An 18391-nucleotide genomic window follows, 5' to 3' on the forward strand; every position below is an offset into this window, starting at 1 on the left:
GCGGACTCCCAGTGACGCCATTTTGTCTTTCTGCCGACCACGCTAGTGCAACGCGAGAGTCATGCCAGGCGCGAAGAAGTACCGCTCTTTGCACAAGTTCGGGCGAAAGCAACCAAAGAAACGCGTTAAGAATGCGACTTCGTTGCATACTGTGCAAGAAGCAAGTGCCAGTGCTGCGGGATTGTGTGACGATCACGTTGCGGGCGGCGACGCTTCTCCGATTCCGCTGGACAACGGCGCCGTTCTTCGTGCCGACTGCAGTCGTGTACGTATTGATACCGCGCCTGTCACTAACAGTGACATAACTCAAGTGAGTGCCCGTGAGCAGGCTGCGCTTGATAGACTGGTATCGACGCCGGCGACGGCACGAAAGACCGCGCTGTTCGCCGATGCAAGTGGTGCGTCCGCAGAGTCAGATGCGGACGGAACAGCCTCCTATGCGGTAATTGACCTCAGCATTGTGAATATCCTTCTGGATGCCGTGCGGTGCAAAACGTGTCGTGGATGCGTGCGTTTAATTACCAGCGACCGGAGCTATGGCCTCGCCGTAAAACTGATCGTGCTGTGCGACAACTGCAGTGAGATTGCGGCCGAGTGGAACTCGCGGAGGATTGACGGCGAGAAAAGGTGCAATCCTTTTGAGCTGAATATTCTGGCTAGTCGAGCAATGCTGTCGACCGGTAACGGCCAGACAGCAATGAACGATATCTTTTCGGCGATGGGGTTGTCGCGGCGTGGGATGCACAACAAGACGTTTCAACGGCATCTGAAGAACACACTGCAACCCGCTGCTACCCGAGCCGCCACGACCGCTATGGCACAAGCCGCGCAGGCAGTGGCGAAGGTCTACGATGACTTGTGTTTTGGGCATAGGGGGAACATTGCCGTGTGCTACGACGGCACATGGATGACGCGCGGACACTCATCACATATAGGCGTCGGTGCCGTGGTGGAACTCTTCACTGGTTACGTGCTTGATTATGTGGTGTTGTCAAACTTTTGTCTGGGCTGCGAAATTGGTCCTAAGCCAAACACTGACGGCTACGAACTTTGGAAATCACGCCACCAGTGCCAAAAAAACACCAACTCCAAGGCTGGTCAAATGGAGGTAGAGGCTGGCAAAATTCTGTTTGAAAGATCTCTGCAGCGCCACAACATGCGCTACACAACCATGCTATGCGATGGGGACAGTCGCACGTTCAGTGCTCTTAAAGATGCTGCAATCTATGGCTACATTGAAATAGTCAAAGAGGACTGCATAAATCACGTGCACAAGCGTATGGGAGCAGCTTTGCGCAACCTCTTGCAGAGACACAAGGGTGCAGGGAAGCAAAGTCTTGGCGGCAGAGGAAGGCTGACAGCTGATCTAGTTGACAAGCTGGCAATATATTATGGCCGAGCGCTTCGATCAAATGTAGGTGATGTGGATGCCATGCAGCGAGCTGTGATGGCGACATATTACCACATCACATCTACTGATGACTGCCCCAAACACAGTTTGTGTCCTACCGGTGAGAAGTCATGGTGCCGCCACAACGCTGCAAAGGCAAAGAGGAGCCTGCACCAAAGCACAATTACAGTCTGCCAAGAGATGTGGCTGATGCTCTTTTGCCTGTTTATAGTCGTTTATCAGAGAAGAGCCTGCTGCAGAGGTGCATTCGGGGGAAGACCCAGAACTCGAACGAAAGCTTCCACTCGGTCATCTGGACCTTGATCCACAAAGAGCGGCACTCATCACTGTTTGCTGTGGAAGCAGCCACAGCAGAAGCTGTGCTGCGCTTCAATGCCGGCTGCAAGCATACAGCAGCAGCAATTCTGCAAGAATGCAGTACAAATGTGACAGCAACTGGGTCCAGGAGAGCTGAAGAAAAGGACTTGCACCGTAGCGTACGTTCTGCAAAGAAGCGGGCGGCTTCGCTTGGCGTTGCTAAAACAGAAAAAAGAAAACACCGCGACAGCATGCACCCCGACTATGCTCCTGGTGCATTTTAATAGCATGAGGTCTTTGGGGTTGCCCTTCCTGATTAAATGCCGTGAGGCTTGAGTGCTTCCGACAATCCCCCAATTTTGGTAGTGTTGCATTTTTTAAAGATCAATATCTCTGGTCCTGTTCTTGCTATTGCTTTAAAAAATTTTTTTCTAGAAAGGGAATCCTGCGAGTCTCATGAAACCAAGGTAAATGCAGTGACGACAAAAGAAAATTTGCTGAGAAGGTTATGTTGTCTTCGGTACCCAAATGGAATTTTCCTTTCAAGCGTTTCCTATTGCGTAACTTTGGCTCAAATTGGCATAGGCCATTAATTTTCGCTTCAGATCACTTTCCACCTGTTTCTGATCTTGTTGACATATCAATCATTGACATAATTTACACCTACATGCTGTGAAGTGTTTTTCCTCGTTTTCTCAAAACTGCAATTTTGAGGGTGCTGCAATTTTGGAGGAGAGATATCTCTTAGTCTATTTGTGCTATAGCTCTCATTCTTGTCTTGTTAGAAAGAGAAAACCTTCGACAGTGCCGTAGGACAAAAATATGTACAGTTATTATGCGGCAACATTTACAGAATTAATTATCAATCTTAGGTGCCAACCTGGGCTTTTATTCATAAAAGTTTGACTTATTGTAACTTTGGTTCAAATTCTTCTACCACGTTAATTCATGACTAGCGGCACTCTATGATCCTTCTAGATCACTCTGGCAGGGCTATTCTCCTCATGCCATAAAGTGTTTAGTAATTAACTCACCTCCAAACGAAGAACATGAATTAGGGATTATTTTGAAAGCTATTTCATCTACAAGAAAACTAATCAGATATTTGAAATCAGCATGCAAAAGTACATTAATGGTGCGAGTTTCAGTCAGATCCACCCATAAATAAGGAAAAAAGTTTTAAGAGGGGTGTCCCCCCTTAAGAAACCATTTTCAGGGCTCGAAATACTGTCCTTGGGTCTGACACCCTAGCCTCTCGTCACTAGCTCTCGTCGGTTAAAAACGTCAACCCATAACTTCATGAAAATATTTTTTTTTTTTTTACAATTTCATCGTGTATACATCTTCAACATTTAAAGAAAAATGTTTCCTTGGATGGAAAGAGACACTTTTTGTTTTGCAGGGGAACAGATTTTTTTGCCCATATGACTAGCCTTACGGAACTTTTCATTACGTTCTTGAGGCACAATTTTAACAAGCCTTATACTGTTGAATTCAGGAAGAACTTAACAATGAAGCTATGCTATTTTTAAGTTGCTAGGTTGAACGTATCAAATTTTGGGAAGAGTAATGTCAATTATATTTTAACATTATGGGACATCAGCATAATTGGACATTTTTATATGAGAATGCACCTCAATGACAATATAAATATAGCATAACACCACATGGCAGGTCTTTGGCTATAGCTACATTTTAATCGAAACCAAATAATATTGAGGGAAAGTGAATGACCATAAGATATTAGCTAATTAGGCGTCAGCTATGCCTTCATAGTATGACAACTAATTGAGACATAGGGAAACAAATTATATTTTTGAAAGCAGCAGGAAGAAATGCATCTACACAACGAATTTTGTTACAATATCTCTAATAATAAGATATTTTGTTTTAAGACCAGTGTCCCCCCTTAAATGACAGATTCACGAATATGCTCTATTGCACTTTCTCCATCCCCATCTGTGCCAACAACACTGTGGACCCTTTGCGTCAACGTCAGAAGAGTGCGTAGTAAAATTTTTCTTTTTCAATACAGTGCAGTCCAGTTATAACGATACTGAAAAAACCGGAAAATTCGACCGTTTAACCTATTATCATTATATCTGGACCGGCAAGAAAAAAAAAAGGGAAAACAAAGATAAAAAGAACACCCCACATATTTCCCCATGCATGTAGGCTTGCCTACTTACCAACTCATCTGGCTGCACAACACTGATCATCGTAAAGAGCACTAAACACTTTATTACAGGATGTATCAATAGCCATAAAAATAAATTAAGCCTACTTAAAAAAAATAATCAGAAATTCACACTCGCTTGAGTGGCATCTATAATCTGAAAATTGCTGTGAACATCGCTTCCAGTAGCGCGTACGCTGCGGCCGTCCTTTTTACGTGCACAAAACCGATGAGTGACTGGATAAACTGCAGGACATCACTAGACTTGATGATCGTTAAAATCGTAGAGTGCAAATGCCCATATTTTTTCACGAGGCTTCCAACCTTGAAACCCTGCTAGAAATCCTGATGAATCTGCTGTTTTATCTCGAGAGCTATTGCTTCCATGGATGCACAATCGGAGATGGCAATGATTATACAGCCGCACCCTTTGCACGGCTACAGAAAGTGATTGCGATGGCGATAGTGCTCATTTCCTAACCACACGCAATGGCCCTCACGGATTTCTCCCCACCATTCCGCTCTCACCGTTTATGTCCAGATTTCACATCAGTATCTTCTTAATATTTTATTTTTTTTATCAAACGTTTTTCAGGGTAGAGATCTACCGGGCAGCGATAAAGCTATCGTATCTGATATACTGCCCATAATCGATTGTTATACCTGGTTTATTTTTATATAGGTGCAATGAGAAAACTGATAATGCCCAATAATTTTATCTTTATAAGCGATATATCATTATATCTGGTATCGTTATAACTGGACTGCACTGTAACGAGCAGACTGTCAAAACCAAACCTTCCTTGAGGATCGCTGGCCTGTACAGTGTTAGTACAGGAGTGATAACTGCAAGACCAGCAAGTTTCTGCTCATAGCCAGCTGCCACTGGTGCGGCTCGTTGCTTGCTTGTATAGTGGCTCCGCTACTAAAGCGTTACCGAAATTAATCATCTTTCTTTTACTATGAGAGAATGGGATTGGCAGTAATACTGCTTTCACATGGGCACGGCTGAACTTTTAACTCCCTTCAACCAAGGTAGTCTATCTCAATGGAGATATGTGCAGTGTCAAATGGCAGTCATTTAGGAAAGGAAGTTTAAGGAAGTTCCTAGCGTAAGGAGTTCCGATCATCTCCCTCAAGCAGGTAAAGGGAGTACTCTCGTTCCCCGTGAGCTTCAGTGCAAGTTTAAAAATAAAAAAAAACATGCATTAATTTTGTGTTTATAACTAATTTTAGCACTGTAACAATGCAAAGCATGGAAAAAAGAAAACGCAGATATCCAGGCATGCACGCAAGAATTTCGCAAGCACATTGTTGCCAGCAGAACGGACAAACCCACTATGCTAGTAAAAGTAACAGCGCATTCTTTTCCATGAATGAAGAATACATTTATATTTTAAATAATTCAAACTGTTGAAAAGAAAGCAGCTAAAAATAATTTTATGTTTTAGCTTGATTATTTTATATGCATACACAAAACGAACAGCACCTAATGGGACCCCAGACATGTGACAGAAGTATAAGACATTTCCACAAGAAACCATTTACTCCTGCGCTGAACAATTTAGGCTAAGTGACGACTGGGGAGTAGCGCGCGGCCAGAGTCGTCATCCTCCGCACTAGTGTGGGGTACATGAAAACGTAAATGTGGCGTTTTTGAAATATAGTTCAGCATGAAAAATAAGTCGTTGAAGCAGGCCACCTCGATCGTATGCGTCTAGCACTCTGGCACTAGTGCACCAGACTCCTACATGTCTCGGTCAACTACGTAAACTGAGGTAGCCAAGCTCAGTTCACAACAGAAGTCAGCGGTATAAATGCGGTGAATGCCCTTGCAACAAGGTATTATAGGTGCCTTTCGAGTCTCACTTGCGTTGAAGCCGAATCGCTGGAACCAGTATTGAACCAGGGCCCTACTACTCAGCAGTTAAGCACCCCAATTATACTCAGCCACCGCGGCGGGTCCACATGATATGATTTAAGGGGGAACGCGACCTTTGAAAACCGAAAAATCGCGAAACAGTCGATTTTTGGAAGGTTATATATTCTGGTAGTATGTCTTATAAACTACCATTTCTGTAATTATCAATGCCCAACTCGCCGTAGAAATACTTGAAATTAATTATTTAACAAGCAGCGGCAGCCGCGGAGCAGCGAGCAAGCGCCGAAAATTCCCAAACTTCACGCGCGCGCCATTCCTTTCCCGCCGAACTAAGCGCCGCCATCTTGGTCTTGTTTTGTTTGTGAATTCTTGTGCTTTCTTCTGCCACCCTCGGCGGCGGCAACGGTGGCGCGGTCGAGGCGTGGCTTGCTACCGATTGAGAGCCTCGTGGCGGCTTTCAAGTTTCCCGCGCTCGAATTCAAGGCTGTGATTGGGCAAAGCGCGCGCTCCGCGAGAACGCGGGGGATCGGGCGACTACTATTGGCTGCTGCGGCCGCTGACGCGTCGGTCTCCGCCTCCCCGCGTCGTCTGCTATGGCTCTAAGCTTGCTGTCGTTGTTGGCTGTCTTTGTACTTCGTACGTTCTGTTCGCCTTTCGCCATTTTTGCGATCGCCGGATTTACGATATCTCGTCGTGCCCTCTGAACGGTTTCGTGCAACGTGTTAAACGTTGCGTGGTCACTCACAATGCCTCGAGGTGCGACACGCATTCAGTGCAGACTTGGCTAATGGCTCTTTTCTTTTTTTTCGTTTCGGCGCTTATGCCGCGGAAGATAACCCGGGAAGTCGCTTGTCGTGTTTGGGCCGCTCCTCGTTCCTCCGGCGAGATGCCACGATAGATACACCGGGAAACCACTTGCTGCGTCTATACCACCCATCATGCTAGGGCGAAATGCCGCGGGGGAATCTGGAATGCCGATTGTCGCGGCCTGCAGAGCACAGGATCGACAGATCTCAGCATGTGGAAAGTGGTCTGCGGCACCAAGGCGTTCGCTGTAGCCGATCGGCTAGTCGCACAGATGTTCGCTGTAGCCGAGATCGACGGAGCGCCATAGTCCTAATGTATATTTTGACGGTCGCACCGGACTTGTTCGTGATAATTGCGAGTGTTCGTCTTAAGTGGGGCCGTTATAAGTGGGCTCGACCTTACCTGAATAAATTTTTGAGGGCAAGGCAAGCCCATGTATTCAAAATATTATGTCTGGAATTTGTCATAATTAATTTGGTTAATCACCATAGGTCTAATTGATAACAAAAAAATCCAATTCTATGCTATTTTTCAGCAAGAAAATTTAGAAAAAGGGCTTTGTCTTGCCCTGAGGAACCTATCTAGGAATCAGCATGACAAATTGCACAATGCCAGTGCCTTTCACAATTTCTCCAGGCTTGATATAAAGGACCTATTCGAACCAGTTTGATATGCTTCTGTAACTTGAGAACTAGCGTGCACAATTCTATGAAACTTAGTGGTTTTTCATTTGTTAATGTCATGCGCCTGTCTTGAAAATTTTATCATGATAACTTGAGAAACAAAAGAGTTATTGTTCTCTCAACCTTTGAGAGCCGTTTTCTCAGAATCAATTTTTTGCACGGTGTGGCTGCTAGGGAAAGTCATAGCTCAAGAACCGCTTATTGGATTTTCATGAGGTTTTTTTTGTTATATACCTAAGTAAAATTCTGAGGGCAAGACAATGTTTTTTTTTTAAATACTTTATGTGTAATTAGGGGCAGTCAATTAAAATATTGTTAAGTCAGGCATAAATTTGAATACTAAATTTGGGGCTGTATTAAAATTTTTCAGAGAGGAAATTTGGAAAAAGGAAATTGTCTTGCCCTGGGGAAGCTATCCAGGAATGACCATAACAAATTTCACACTGCTAGCACATTTTGCAAATTCTCCAGGCCCGCCCCTAGGGATCTATGTAAACTATCTTGATATACTCCTCTAACTTGAGAACCGATGAGCCCAGCTCCATGAAACTTGGTAGTTCTTTAAATGTATGTACTATGAGCATACCCTGAAAATTTCATTCAAATACCTAAAGAAATAAAAAAGTTGGTGTTCAAGGGTAGCCTCCCCCCTTAACCTCAAATCGAATATGAAGGCAGTGCAATATTAAATACAAACAGGCGATGTCTAGAGAAAATACACGACATAAAATGGGCCGGATGGCACGGTAAATCAGTGTGGCAACGAATGGAAAGCACCTTTTCGTAGTAAACCTGCATTCCGTAGTCGCCCACACAGTTCCTTTGTTATACACTTATGTCCACAGTTAAAACTGACTCACTGCTAGGAGGCCCTCTAGCCAATGACACTGACAGATTCTCACAATAGGTTTAATCCCCTCGCACCTGCTACTGTGACATTGCTGGGGGTGATAGATGAAAGGGGATTAAACAAGCTCAACGGTGACGTGAAAATTAGTGAGTGCCATTAGCTGGAAGGCATGCTCTATGGGGCACCTGCCGCTTCATTCTCAAGTAATATATGACCATAGTACAGTAAAACAGTGCTAATTTGAACTTCAAAGCAGTGAAAAGACAAAAATAAAGTTATACAAATACTGAAACATCCAAGTGTTAATTTACTGAAACGAACAAGAAAAGAAAGACACAACAAAATACAACTGGGCCAATGGTAATTTCCAGTTTGAAAAAATAGCCGGTAAAATTTACGCTGCGAAATAAGGGACCACAGAAATTTTATGAATTATCCAAGATTTCGAAATAACAGATTGGATTACCAAGGCCTCTAAGGTCACACAAATGCCGCATCTCAAACTAAGAGAGTTGCACCTACTGTAACAATGCCTACAATCATAAGTGCTGTAAATCCAATAACTTACAATAACAAGTCCAATACACAAGCCATAGAATTAACTGAAAACTTGCAACAAAAAAAATGGCACTTTCGAGTAAGTCACCACGGTCAGTTCACATGTTCACGAATGTTAAAATATGAAATGAGAACAAAATTGACTCAGGGTAAAGCTCGGCAAGGCACAATAGAACTTTAAATGCAGAGGAATGGCCCTACCTTGAAGTACCGGGATGCCACACGGACATTGTACTCTTGGCCAGGATGATAGAACTCGGCAAGACCCCAGTCTATCAAGCGTAGACGCCGGCATTCATGGTCAATCATTACATTGTGCGGTTTCACATCACGATGCATGATGCCCATAGAATGAGAGTAGTCCAATGCCTTGAGCAGCTCATACAAGTAGTAGCGAATGTCGTAGTCTGTCAGTGTCTGATACAGCTGCTGCAGAGCCAAAAAAATGAAGGGATAATGTTAGCCTCCCCCCACCAAAAATAAAGTCAGGAAACTCAAGGTAAACATCCACATGGTGGATTAGGATAATGCAGCATACGATGTTAAAGGGACTACGAAATGCCTAAAATGAGGCAAAGCAAACCGGTCGAGAGATAGCTACTCCTTCACAGCTTTCATGATGGTTGGCGAGAGGCATCTCTTGTGGTGCATAACAAATGGAGTGTGAGCATGGACTGACCATTTCAAGAGATCACTACAAAGTTTGGATACCGGATTATATGTGAGCACGAATTACTCGTCCGTGAATCTTAAGAACTGAGATTACCAAAAGGGTAGTGTAGTGTGTGTGTGTGTGCATGTTTTTTTTAAGTCTTTTCGCACATTATTTAGGAAGTTCCAATGCGCAAAATGTGCACAAGTTTGATCTCGTGTGTATGCATCGTCCGAGCCAGAATCGACGATGCAAAACATCAACAAAGCAGCTCGGTACATTCAGACCGGCAGCGCAGGTTCTCACCGATTTCCTCACTACACGCAAGAATCGCGCACAGGAGCACGAGAGCGGCTACACTAGAAAGGCAGCAAAGCGGCCACCGTGGCTCCGATGCCAAACAAACAAGGACTAAGAACGACCAGGGAGCAGCGCACAACCAGTGTGCAGTTGGCCGCAGCGCTCGCGGACGGCATCTCTGCGGTAACCTGGCGGCATCCAGTGCTGCACTTAACCGGTGCAAATTTGTGTACTTTCGCGATGAAGCTGAGGGTAGACATTTTTTGACACCACACAAATATCGATGCTGCAAAGACTAGACGGGACTACAGTACACTGTTGCTGCGCTGTCGGTCGGTACATGAAGGTTGACACTGCCTATTTTATGTGCGGCCCGTGAATTATGATCTGAAGCAGACGTGTACAATCGGTACGGTGTTGAATCGGATCAGCTCGTGCTCTTTTCGCACTCCGGCGCCGACGCACACTTTCAGTCAGACGCCCCCCCCTTCTTGGTTAACATCGCGAACCGAAGCGCCAAGCTCAGGGGTTCATGCATGCAGTGCATGCAGCACTCAAGCAGACGACTTTCGCAGCTACCGGAAGTGTGTCCGTGACGTAGTGGCCGTCGCGACTGCAGCCAATGGCAGCCTGTCACTTCCTGTGGTTGTGACGTATGTACTCACGGCAGAATAGTTCCAGATCTCACCACCACGTGAAAACCAAGCAGCTCACGAATTTCAAAAAACGCTGCTTTAAAAAAATTGCTGCCTTTGTTCCAAGGAGTTGTACTTTGAGCGAATGCTCCGAAGAATTTGTTCTACACATTCAAAACGTTTATCAGTGGTCTTTCTAGCCATTTTGTAGTCCCTTTAAGCACTTCTCAAACACAATGTAGTTTGGGCAATGCAAAATTAACTAATTCTGACCCAAGGGGTGCATGAAGCACTGCTATTTTCTTGTCAAAGAACTACAGCACCTTCAACACTTACACCAGTGGTTCTCATATGGGGGCCCGTGGCCCCTGAGATGTTGAAAAGTTTATGGAGCTTGAGGAAAACAGAGATGAAGGCAAAGTTTACCACCGTATGCTTTGAGGCATTCCGGTTTTTGTACTGCAAAAATGTTTTCCCTTCTCCACGAGATGACTAAAGCATTTGCACTTTTTCTACAGTATATTCATGCGAGCATGCTTTTTCCAAGCTTGAATACTTGAAAACCAAGTAGAAAATCACGATGAATGTGGCTACAGATATGGAGCTCTGTTTAAATATGAAAGCACCATATGTTGATAAGCAGTCCGGACCGAAGTAGCGAGACGCTTGTCTGACCATTCTTTGCCAGGCAGCAACAAAAGACACCCGTTTACATGTTGTGCTATTTATGCACTCCCATCATTACAAAGGGCCCTTGACGCATCCATGGTCAAGAACCAATGACCTAGAAAATCGCAGCGCTTATACTACACTGCACTAACAATCGAAACAAAAATCAAAACAGTGACTCTTCCTGAATGTAGAACAAATACGCTTTGCCAGTTTTCAAATTAAATCCAGGGCAATATTTTTTAAGTGATTCCATCGATCTTTCATACCTTGCTAGAACACTACAGTCATACTTGCTAGAACACTACAGTCAAAAACTGGACACAGAAATTTAGGAGTCGGCAGTATTTCCTTACATGCCGTTTTCAAGAGGACTAAACAAAAATGCAGATATACACAACAAAAATTAAATATACAGTCAAACCTCGACATAACGAAGTCATACTTGCAGGCTAAAATTTCATTAAATCACGAATTTCATTCTGTCGAGGTTCCCATGTTCTAGCTGCTCAAATAAAGTAACAGGTTAGTGGAACACTGCTAGCAGACGGGAACTTGTAAATAATGAATTCAGGAAATAAGCAAGAACGTCTAGCAATAACAGCGCTAACAAGGATACCGGATGTTTTGTATATCAGGAGGATAATAAATAGGCGATAGCAAACGGATGCAAATGCATCGTTTTTCTTCATGTGAGCAAAGAGCGGGCGCATCGCACACGCAGGTAGAGCTACCTTTGCGGGGCAATCTTGTTTAGGCCTCATGTACCGGTACCGTATTTACACACGTAATAAACTTGCTTTTCACTTTTGCCACCTCCCACCCAAAAAAAGAAAGCACTTGTCATTAGCGCGTCCTCCTTTGCACGTGCCGTCGCAGTCTTTTCCTGACAGGAGGCCGATTCTGCGCAGGGAGAACTTTACGTGTGCTATTAGCTGCAGTGGTGGGGTGAATGAAAGGAGGGGATTCAACCTAGAAATTAACTTGCACAGTTACCAGCCCACAACACATTACATATGTTTGTTTAGGATTGTTGCAAGTAATGTGTAGGCATGTCAGCTTATGCATCATGCGCACACCAGTCTGCCTTTGTGTAGTTTTTAGCTAACTGAAGCGATGAAATAATAACCAGAAGCTCACCTTGAAATCTGTGTTGTTGACATGTTCAAAGATCAGGGCAGGTGTCCTCGACTGTCATAAGAAAAAACAAACGGGACAGGGAATGTAAAACCAGGTAAGCAATAAGGCAGGCAAACATTTGAGATGCTTTCTAGGTACATATAGGCAAATCCACTTATAGAGCAATTAAAATAAAGATTACTTAAATGCGGGCTCGACCTCGCTTGAGGCTCAATTGCCAGTTTCCGCGTGTGCTAGTCCCTTGGCATCCTGCGTGCGTGCGCAATGGATGACATAGCTATATACTTGTCCACAAAGCTGTGGTCAGATAAAGGAGAACAAAGTTTTAATTAAGCTTGTATTTTTATATATGTTACAAACGAATCACTATGCTCATCATGCGTGCAGTGCCATCTCTCGTGTAGCGATTTAACTTCTCAATCGGAATTGAGTCTGTACATGTAGCCCAGTGCATCGCGACCGAGCTTGAAGCTCCAATCACAATAGTTACCGATCGCAATCCGAAGTGCCCGTGTGACAGAGGTATAAGGCATATTTTGCACAGCCTTTTTATCATCATCCCTGTGCATCATCAACGTGCAAGAATTGAAGTCTCAACATGCCACCATTATCATTCCATGGTTGAGAGCTTCACAAACCTACGTGTCACTGGCATTCCGAATGAAGCCCGCTTTCCCGAAGAAATTCGACGCGAAACCCGATGATCTTGCAGGACTGAAGAAATAGTGACGGCAGAAAGCAAAGCGTTCACATTATGCGTGAGGTTCGGCTAGTGTGATAGCAGCAGCTAGTGTGACAAAGTTGGTTTCTGGTGACCAGATTTACTTGTTATAACCAGTAATTTGCTAAGCAGCATTGTTATAACCAGTTTATTTTACTATAGAAAACATCAAGAGCTGACTGTTCCAAGTTGGTCCACTGTTATAAGTGTGGTTGACTGTATACTAAACATTTTCCAAAAAACAATAACGTTTTGAACACCATGTATGGTGGACTAAGCCAAGAAACTGAAATTTTTATTTTCCTTGCAAGGTACAAGGCATAAAGAAAAACTGGATTAAATCTGCAAACTTCTTTCCACAAATGCAATGCATTTTCAGACAGCATCAGCAACTGTTTTGATCGCAGGAAGAAATGGCGCAGGGACAACAAAAAGCAAAAAGAGCAAATAATGGCACTGCACCTGTACTCTTTCCGTTTGTCTTGTGACCCTCATTTGTTCTCTTCCCTGAGTTACCCCTCAGCTTTCTTCCCATGACCTAGGCCACCACATGGCAACCAAATTACACCAAAACTCTTTAAAGCACTAGCCAAGTATTCTGCTTCAGCAGCACACTGTCCGCGTTCTAAGTAACGAAAATCAAAAAAGCCAACTCACAACAAGGTCTTTAACGACAGCTTGCAATGTGACAATGTTTGGCCCCCCACGAAGATTTTCCAAGATCTTGATCTCTCTCTTTATCTTTTTCTTCTTCACAGGCTGCAATTTCAAGAAGCAGGATAAGCAACAACAACAAAAAAAAAAAAAAAAGTTTAAAAAGATGCACTTCGTTTTTAATCCTTGTACAGTACTAAAGCTCAAGTATTACGGAACCGGAAAGAAAGTTCAAATTACCTTATGATCAAATTACTGAATGGTATTAGAAAACTGGAAAAGAACTACCTGTAGTATGGTAAATATGCTTGACAATAGACTACAATAAGCACCTGCTACTATTTTGACCAGAACAGTGCAACAATGACTATTTTTGCCTTTCCATCGTTGTTTTACTGCATGCACAATGTCAACAGCGTCAAGTCAGAACTGCTCATAAATTGTATGGGCACCCTACAGGGCATGTCGTAGTAGACAGGATACCCCACTCACAAGCAGCTTGCGTCGTGCATGAGGAAGCTTCATCACACAATGTACTCAATGACACTTAACAAACATATATTTTCAAAGCAAATGAAGCACCGGAAAAGTGCAACGGCGGCAATGAGCTTCCGATAGCCACCGTCACTGCAGGCTGGTGCAAAAGGTGCGAAGCTGGTAAAGGCAAAACCGAAACTATGTCTTATTCTTGGAGGTGAGGCTGTCCATTTTTTGCCGCACCTTCTGCTGTGCGCACATCAGGGGTGGGCAGTCTCATGTAGTTCAGGTTTGAGTATCGCTATTTTGACGATGACTTACCATAGGACCTTTTTTTTTTATCTCACCAGTGTAGCGAAACTCCAATACCTCCAATAAAGTTTTACTGCACTAGTGCAGCTGGTGTAGATAAAACGAATGGTGGGGCTTAACACGATCAAAACCTAGTCTGTCGAACGTAAGCTCAGTTTTGCATTGTTGGCAATGTCAATAGCTATCCAACGATATACTGCATAATCATAGCCTCATATATTATCCATGTCCGATCATAGGTGCCGAGATTGAAGGATGTCGACTAATGCACTCGAGACCATGGCAGCAAAATAAAATGTTCCATCAGCATGCCTGCACTGCGGCACGATAGTAGCTGCTAGTGTGTGCCACGGGGAACAGATATTTCTAGGATGGCTATGCTTTGTGCAGACTCTGCTTTCATTCCTACAGAGAAGCGGTGCGCGTGCTGAAATTTTGCGACCACTGTCAGCAATAAAACATTCGAACGCTGAAATACGCCTGTTTTACATATTTCAATATGTAATTCTAAGCAAGTAGAAGCTTTCGGTCAGTTTCTTGTTGCCTAAATTACACAATTTTCTCACACAGAGACACAAGTCGCTTGCTCGAGCAGCTTTGGAAGACACCACAGGAGACTTCAATGGTAGGTTGCCTCGCCAGATAGAGCAGTTAAGCAACTAATGTCGCCAACACTTCCTGGCTGCACGATGAAAGGGTTATGGTGATGTGCAGGACTGACTAGCCCATTCTCTTACATTGCAACTCTCTTGAATATGTTGTACACTTGGCTACACTAATATTTATCCGCTCACTGGTAGAAATGCTTTACACATTGCTCTATGCACACTGCAAGGATAAGGTATTGTTCCCCAGCGGAATAAGTGCAGGGCTATAAATGAACGCCCCCAGCCTAAAAAGAGTTGTTCAAAACACGCTGACATACATATACATGTATAGAAGTTAAGTACATACATATATATATATATATATATATATATATATTAGGGGGGTTCAAAGCTGCTGAACCGAATGTGGAGCAAAAGCTTTGGCTGTGGATGACCGAGCGTTGCATAGAACACAACTAGCATTCAGTTGAACGCATGCATCAAAGTTCACCAGTATTCTAGGCAGAATCCACTTTCATGCCTTGCACATGCGATGCAGGCAGACGCTTTCCAGCACCACTCAGCTCTCCGAAGCGGCGCACGCATATGCAGTGCGGAAACTACCCTTCTCCTCTCCACGCCGGTGCGCGCATCTGCTGGGATGTCGCTACCATCTTGCTCCTCTCTCTAGCAAAGCGCAGTGGCGGAACGCCTGTAGAATAGTGAGGCTTTTTGCCATGGTAATGGCACATGCGCAGTAGTGACCTCCATCCAGCTCCGTGAAATGCACTTCTGCTAGCCTAGTGCAGCTTTCGCTACAAAAAAAACTCCTGTACTGGTGCTGCTCCTTGCGGTCGTGCCATGTATAGAAAACTAACTGAATGCGCCTCACAGCACTGTCGAATCATTTGTTCTATCGCGCATTGAGCAGCCTCAGTGGGTGGCTCATTAATCAAAAAACCTTTCTGATTAATGAGCCGCCAAATGAAGGGTGATGGTGTGTGTATTTCACACCTTTAATATATCGTTCAGCACATTTCAAAGCATATTTGCCTTTCTACTGAGCAGAAACAAAGAAGACCATGTCCTCTCATTGTGCTTCACATGATGCATACGCATGCACTGTACCACATAGCGTACAGTATGCGATCATAAGAAGCAACCACTGAATGCATCAGACCTAAACGGCCTGGTGTAAGACTTGCATAAATACCACTTACAATAGCTTATTGAACTCAACGTGCACTATGCTCATGCTTTCTAGCCATAGCAGAAATGGCGAGCATGCCCAGAAACTTCCCGCTGGTAATCCATGCAAGTCGCTCAAAAGCACGCTAAGAAACTTTGCCTTATGTGAGAACAATACCTAGTGCTCAGTATAATAGCACATCTTGCACAATGGTAGTATTGGTTAGGTGCGCACAACAGTAAAACTGCACACACAAAACTGAATTTTTCAAAGTACTAGTTGCATTAAAATGCCACATAAAAACAAGAACAACTTACCTTTAATATTTTAACTACACATTTCTCGTTGTTAGTGATGTTAATGGCCTCAAACACCTCACTGTACTTCCCACGCCCAAGCTTGCGGACAAGCTGGTAGTCGTCTTGAACTCTGAAAGTGAAATAAGCTTTATGAGACAAACAATAACGAATTCCATGTACTGCCTGTGCACAGAGTAGGACAAGGTTCTATGAAGTACTACAGTTGTGCACTATCGATGTGGAAAGTTTGCAAGATTATTTATAAAGTGAAAAATATGTATTAAGCGTGAAGAAAGATGAAAGAAATATTACTGACACAAAAAGAAGGCTCTGAGATTGAGGTCTGCTACTCAGCACTGTGCTGCGTGCTGAAGCGGAAACAAAAAAATGTTGCCATCTGGGAGTATGATGAAACAGCGTCAATGGCCCCCGTTTGCCTGCTACTCTTGTAGACCCTCATTTGTGCCCATTTACTCTGCTGCTTGCTTAATAAGTTACCCTTTACTTGTGTAAAGGATAACCCTTACATACTCATAAGCATGGAGCCACAAGGTATGTACCACATTATGTGAATGACTAGCAGACAAATTCCCACTATGTGGCCTAGGGGCAGCATATTTAATCCAGGATCCACAGTCCTGGGAGGCTGGATTCCAAATTCAACCTCCCAACTCAAAGGCGAAGCACGAGTTCCCAACTCTGCCATGTCAAGTGCTTTCATGACGTCACACAAACCATCAACCACCCAGTCCACAGTCATGCCACCTGCCAGTTATGACCATGAACTTTTCGTTCATGCCGATGCCAACAACACTGACACTGGATTTCTTGAGGAATGGGGCCTTTGAGGCTATCCCAATAGAAATGCAGTGCTGCAATAAGGAACCATAACACAGCTTCCCATGGAATGACAGTACCTTCCTTTTCACAGCTATTAGAACCACATTAACTGCCATTATATGTCAGTACAAAGACAACTAACGGCAGCCAAGTTATGTTTGCTGAACTACCAGACGCTACTGAAGGAGCTTTCTTCACAGGCGCTAGTAGAATGTAGGAAATAAATGACACCTTGATCTCATACCAAGCCAGCTGCAAATAATGAGATCACCACTGGTCTATTCCAACTTTCACATTGCCAATAACTGGCGCTGTACAGTCAAAATGCCAGAATTAAATATCTGGCTGGGGCAGTGAAGGTTTCATTACCATCATCCTCCACATAGGTGACAAAAATATGCAGTATTGACCGGTGCCTTAAAGTTAACAGAAATGCATAATGGTAGCTTTTTTTCGTCTTTCATTTAGAGGAACCAGCAGACAAAGGCACCAGGTGTACAAAATTTAAAGACGAAAAGCCACTCTTTCAAACGGCACAAAGATCACGATGAGTGTTGTCGTCAGCATACTTTTTTTGAAAATACACCCTTTTAGCTTAAACACCACCTCAAAATGAACCTACCAACTTGTTATAGCTTAGTTTCATAGCTGATGAAATAAATACAGTTGTCCAAAACCTGACCTCTTAGCAATTTTTCTGTCTCTAAGACCATAGTCTCTCATAGTCTCTGTTTATGGGGAGCAAATAAGTAAGTGCATGGGGATAGGGTGTTTGAGGCTGAAAAGATGTTTTCAGAAATAGAGTTCGAAATTTGCAGCCCATACTTCACCTATCAATAGAGTTTTGCATTTCTCAACGAAATATTAGCTGTGCTCTGATTAATTATTGTTTTCTTTTGTCATATTTTCAAACAAATTTTCAACTGTTATGAGACTACTTAAGCATCAGGTGCAGATAGTCATTTTTGTTAGAATGCAGCCGAGTAATGGATTAAAGTATGCAATTTGAGGAAAATTTCCCAATTTAGGTTAAATTTATTTTTTTTACACTCTAAGCTGCTCACTAGCTGCAACTACCAACTCTACGAACACAACATAATAAATATTGGCTCAATCTGAACATTCCTCGTGCTTTGCATTATCAAGCCACATGTCAATAGTTTTTCTGCCAAGTGCTTCTTTGGCTTTTCAAACAAAAGAATTTAAATATGCAACAGCCTGAGAAATAACTGACATAATTAAAGGTAAGCTA

At 43.5% G+C, this 18391-nt stretch overlaps 1 protein-coding gene across 3 annotated transcripts in view; it reads right to left on the reverse strand.

The window, feature by feature from the left end:
* The window catches only part of CkIIalpha (casein kinase II subunit alpha), a 54606-nt gene that overhangs the window by 16975 nt on the left and 19240 nt on the right, over positions 1–18391 (reverse strand). For all 3 annotated transcript variants that reach the window (XM_084589791.1, XM_084589790.1, XM_084589789.1), the window contains 4 exons: positions 16318–16429; positions 13439–13540; positions 12061–12111; positions 8866–9093 (listed from right to left, as the gene is read on the reverse strand). In XM_084589791.1, the coding sequence (XP_084445917.1) occupies positions 8866–9093; positions 12061–12111; positions 13439–13540; positions 16318–16429 (493 nt within the window). The remainder of the gene's footprint in view (positions 1–8865; positions 9094–12060; positions 12112–13438; positions 13541–16317; positions 16430–18391) is intronic.

The sequence above is a fragment of the Amblyomma maculatum genome, chromosome 1, assembly GCF_055883805.1.
Source record: "Amblyomma maculatum isolate TAMU_Amacu chromosome 1, ASM5588380v1, whole genome shotgun sequence".
Classification (NCBI taxonomy): Eukaryota; Metazoa; Arthropoda; class Arachnida; order Ixodida; family Ixodidae; genus Amblyomma; species Amblyomma maculatum.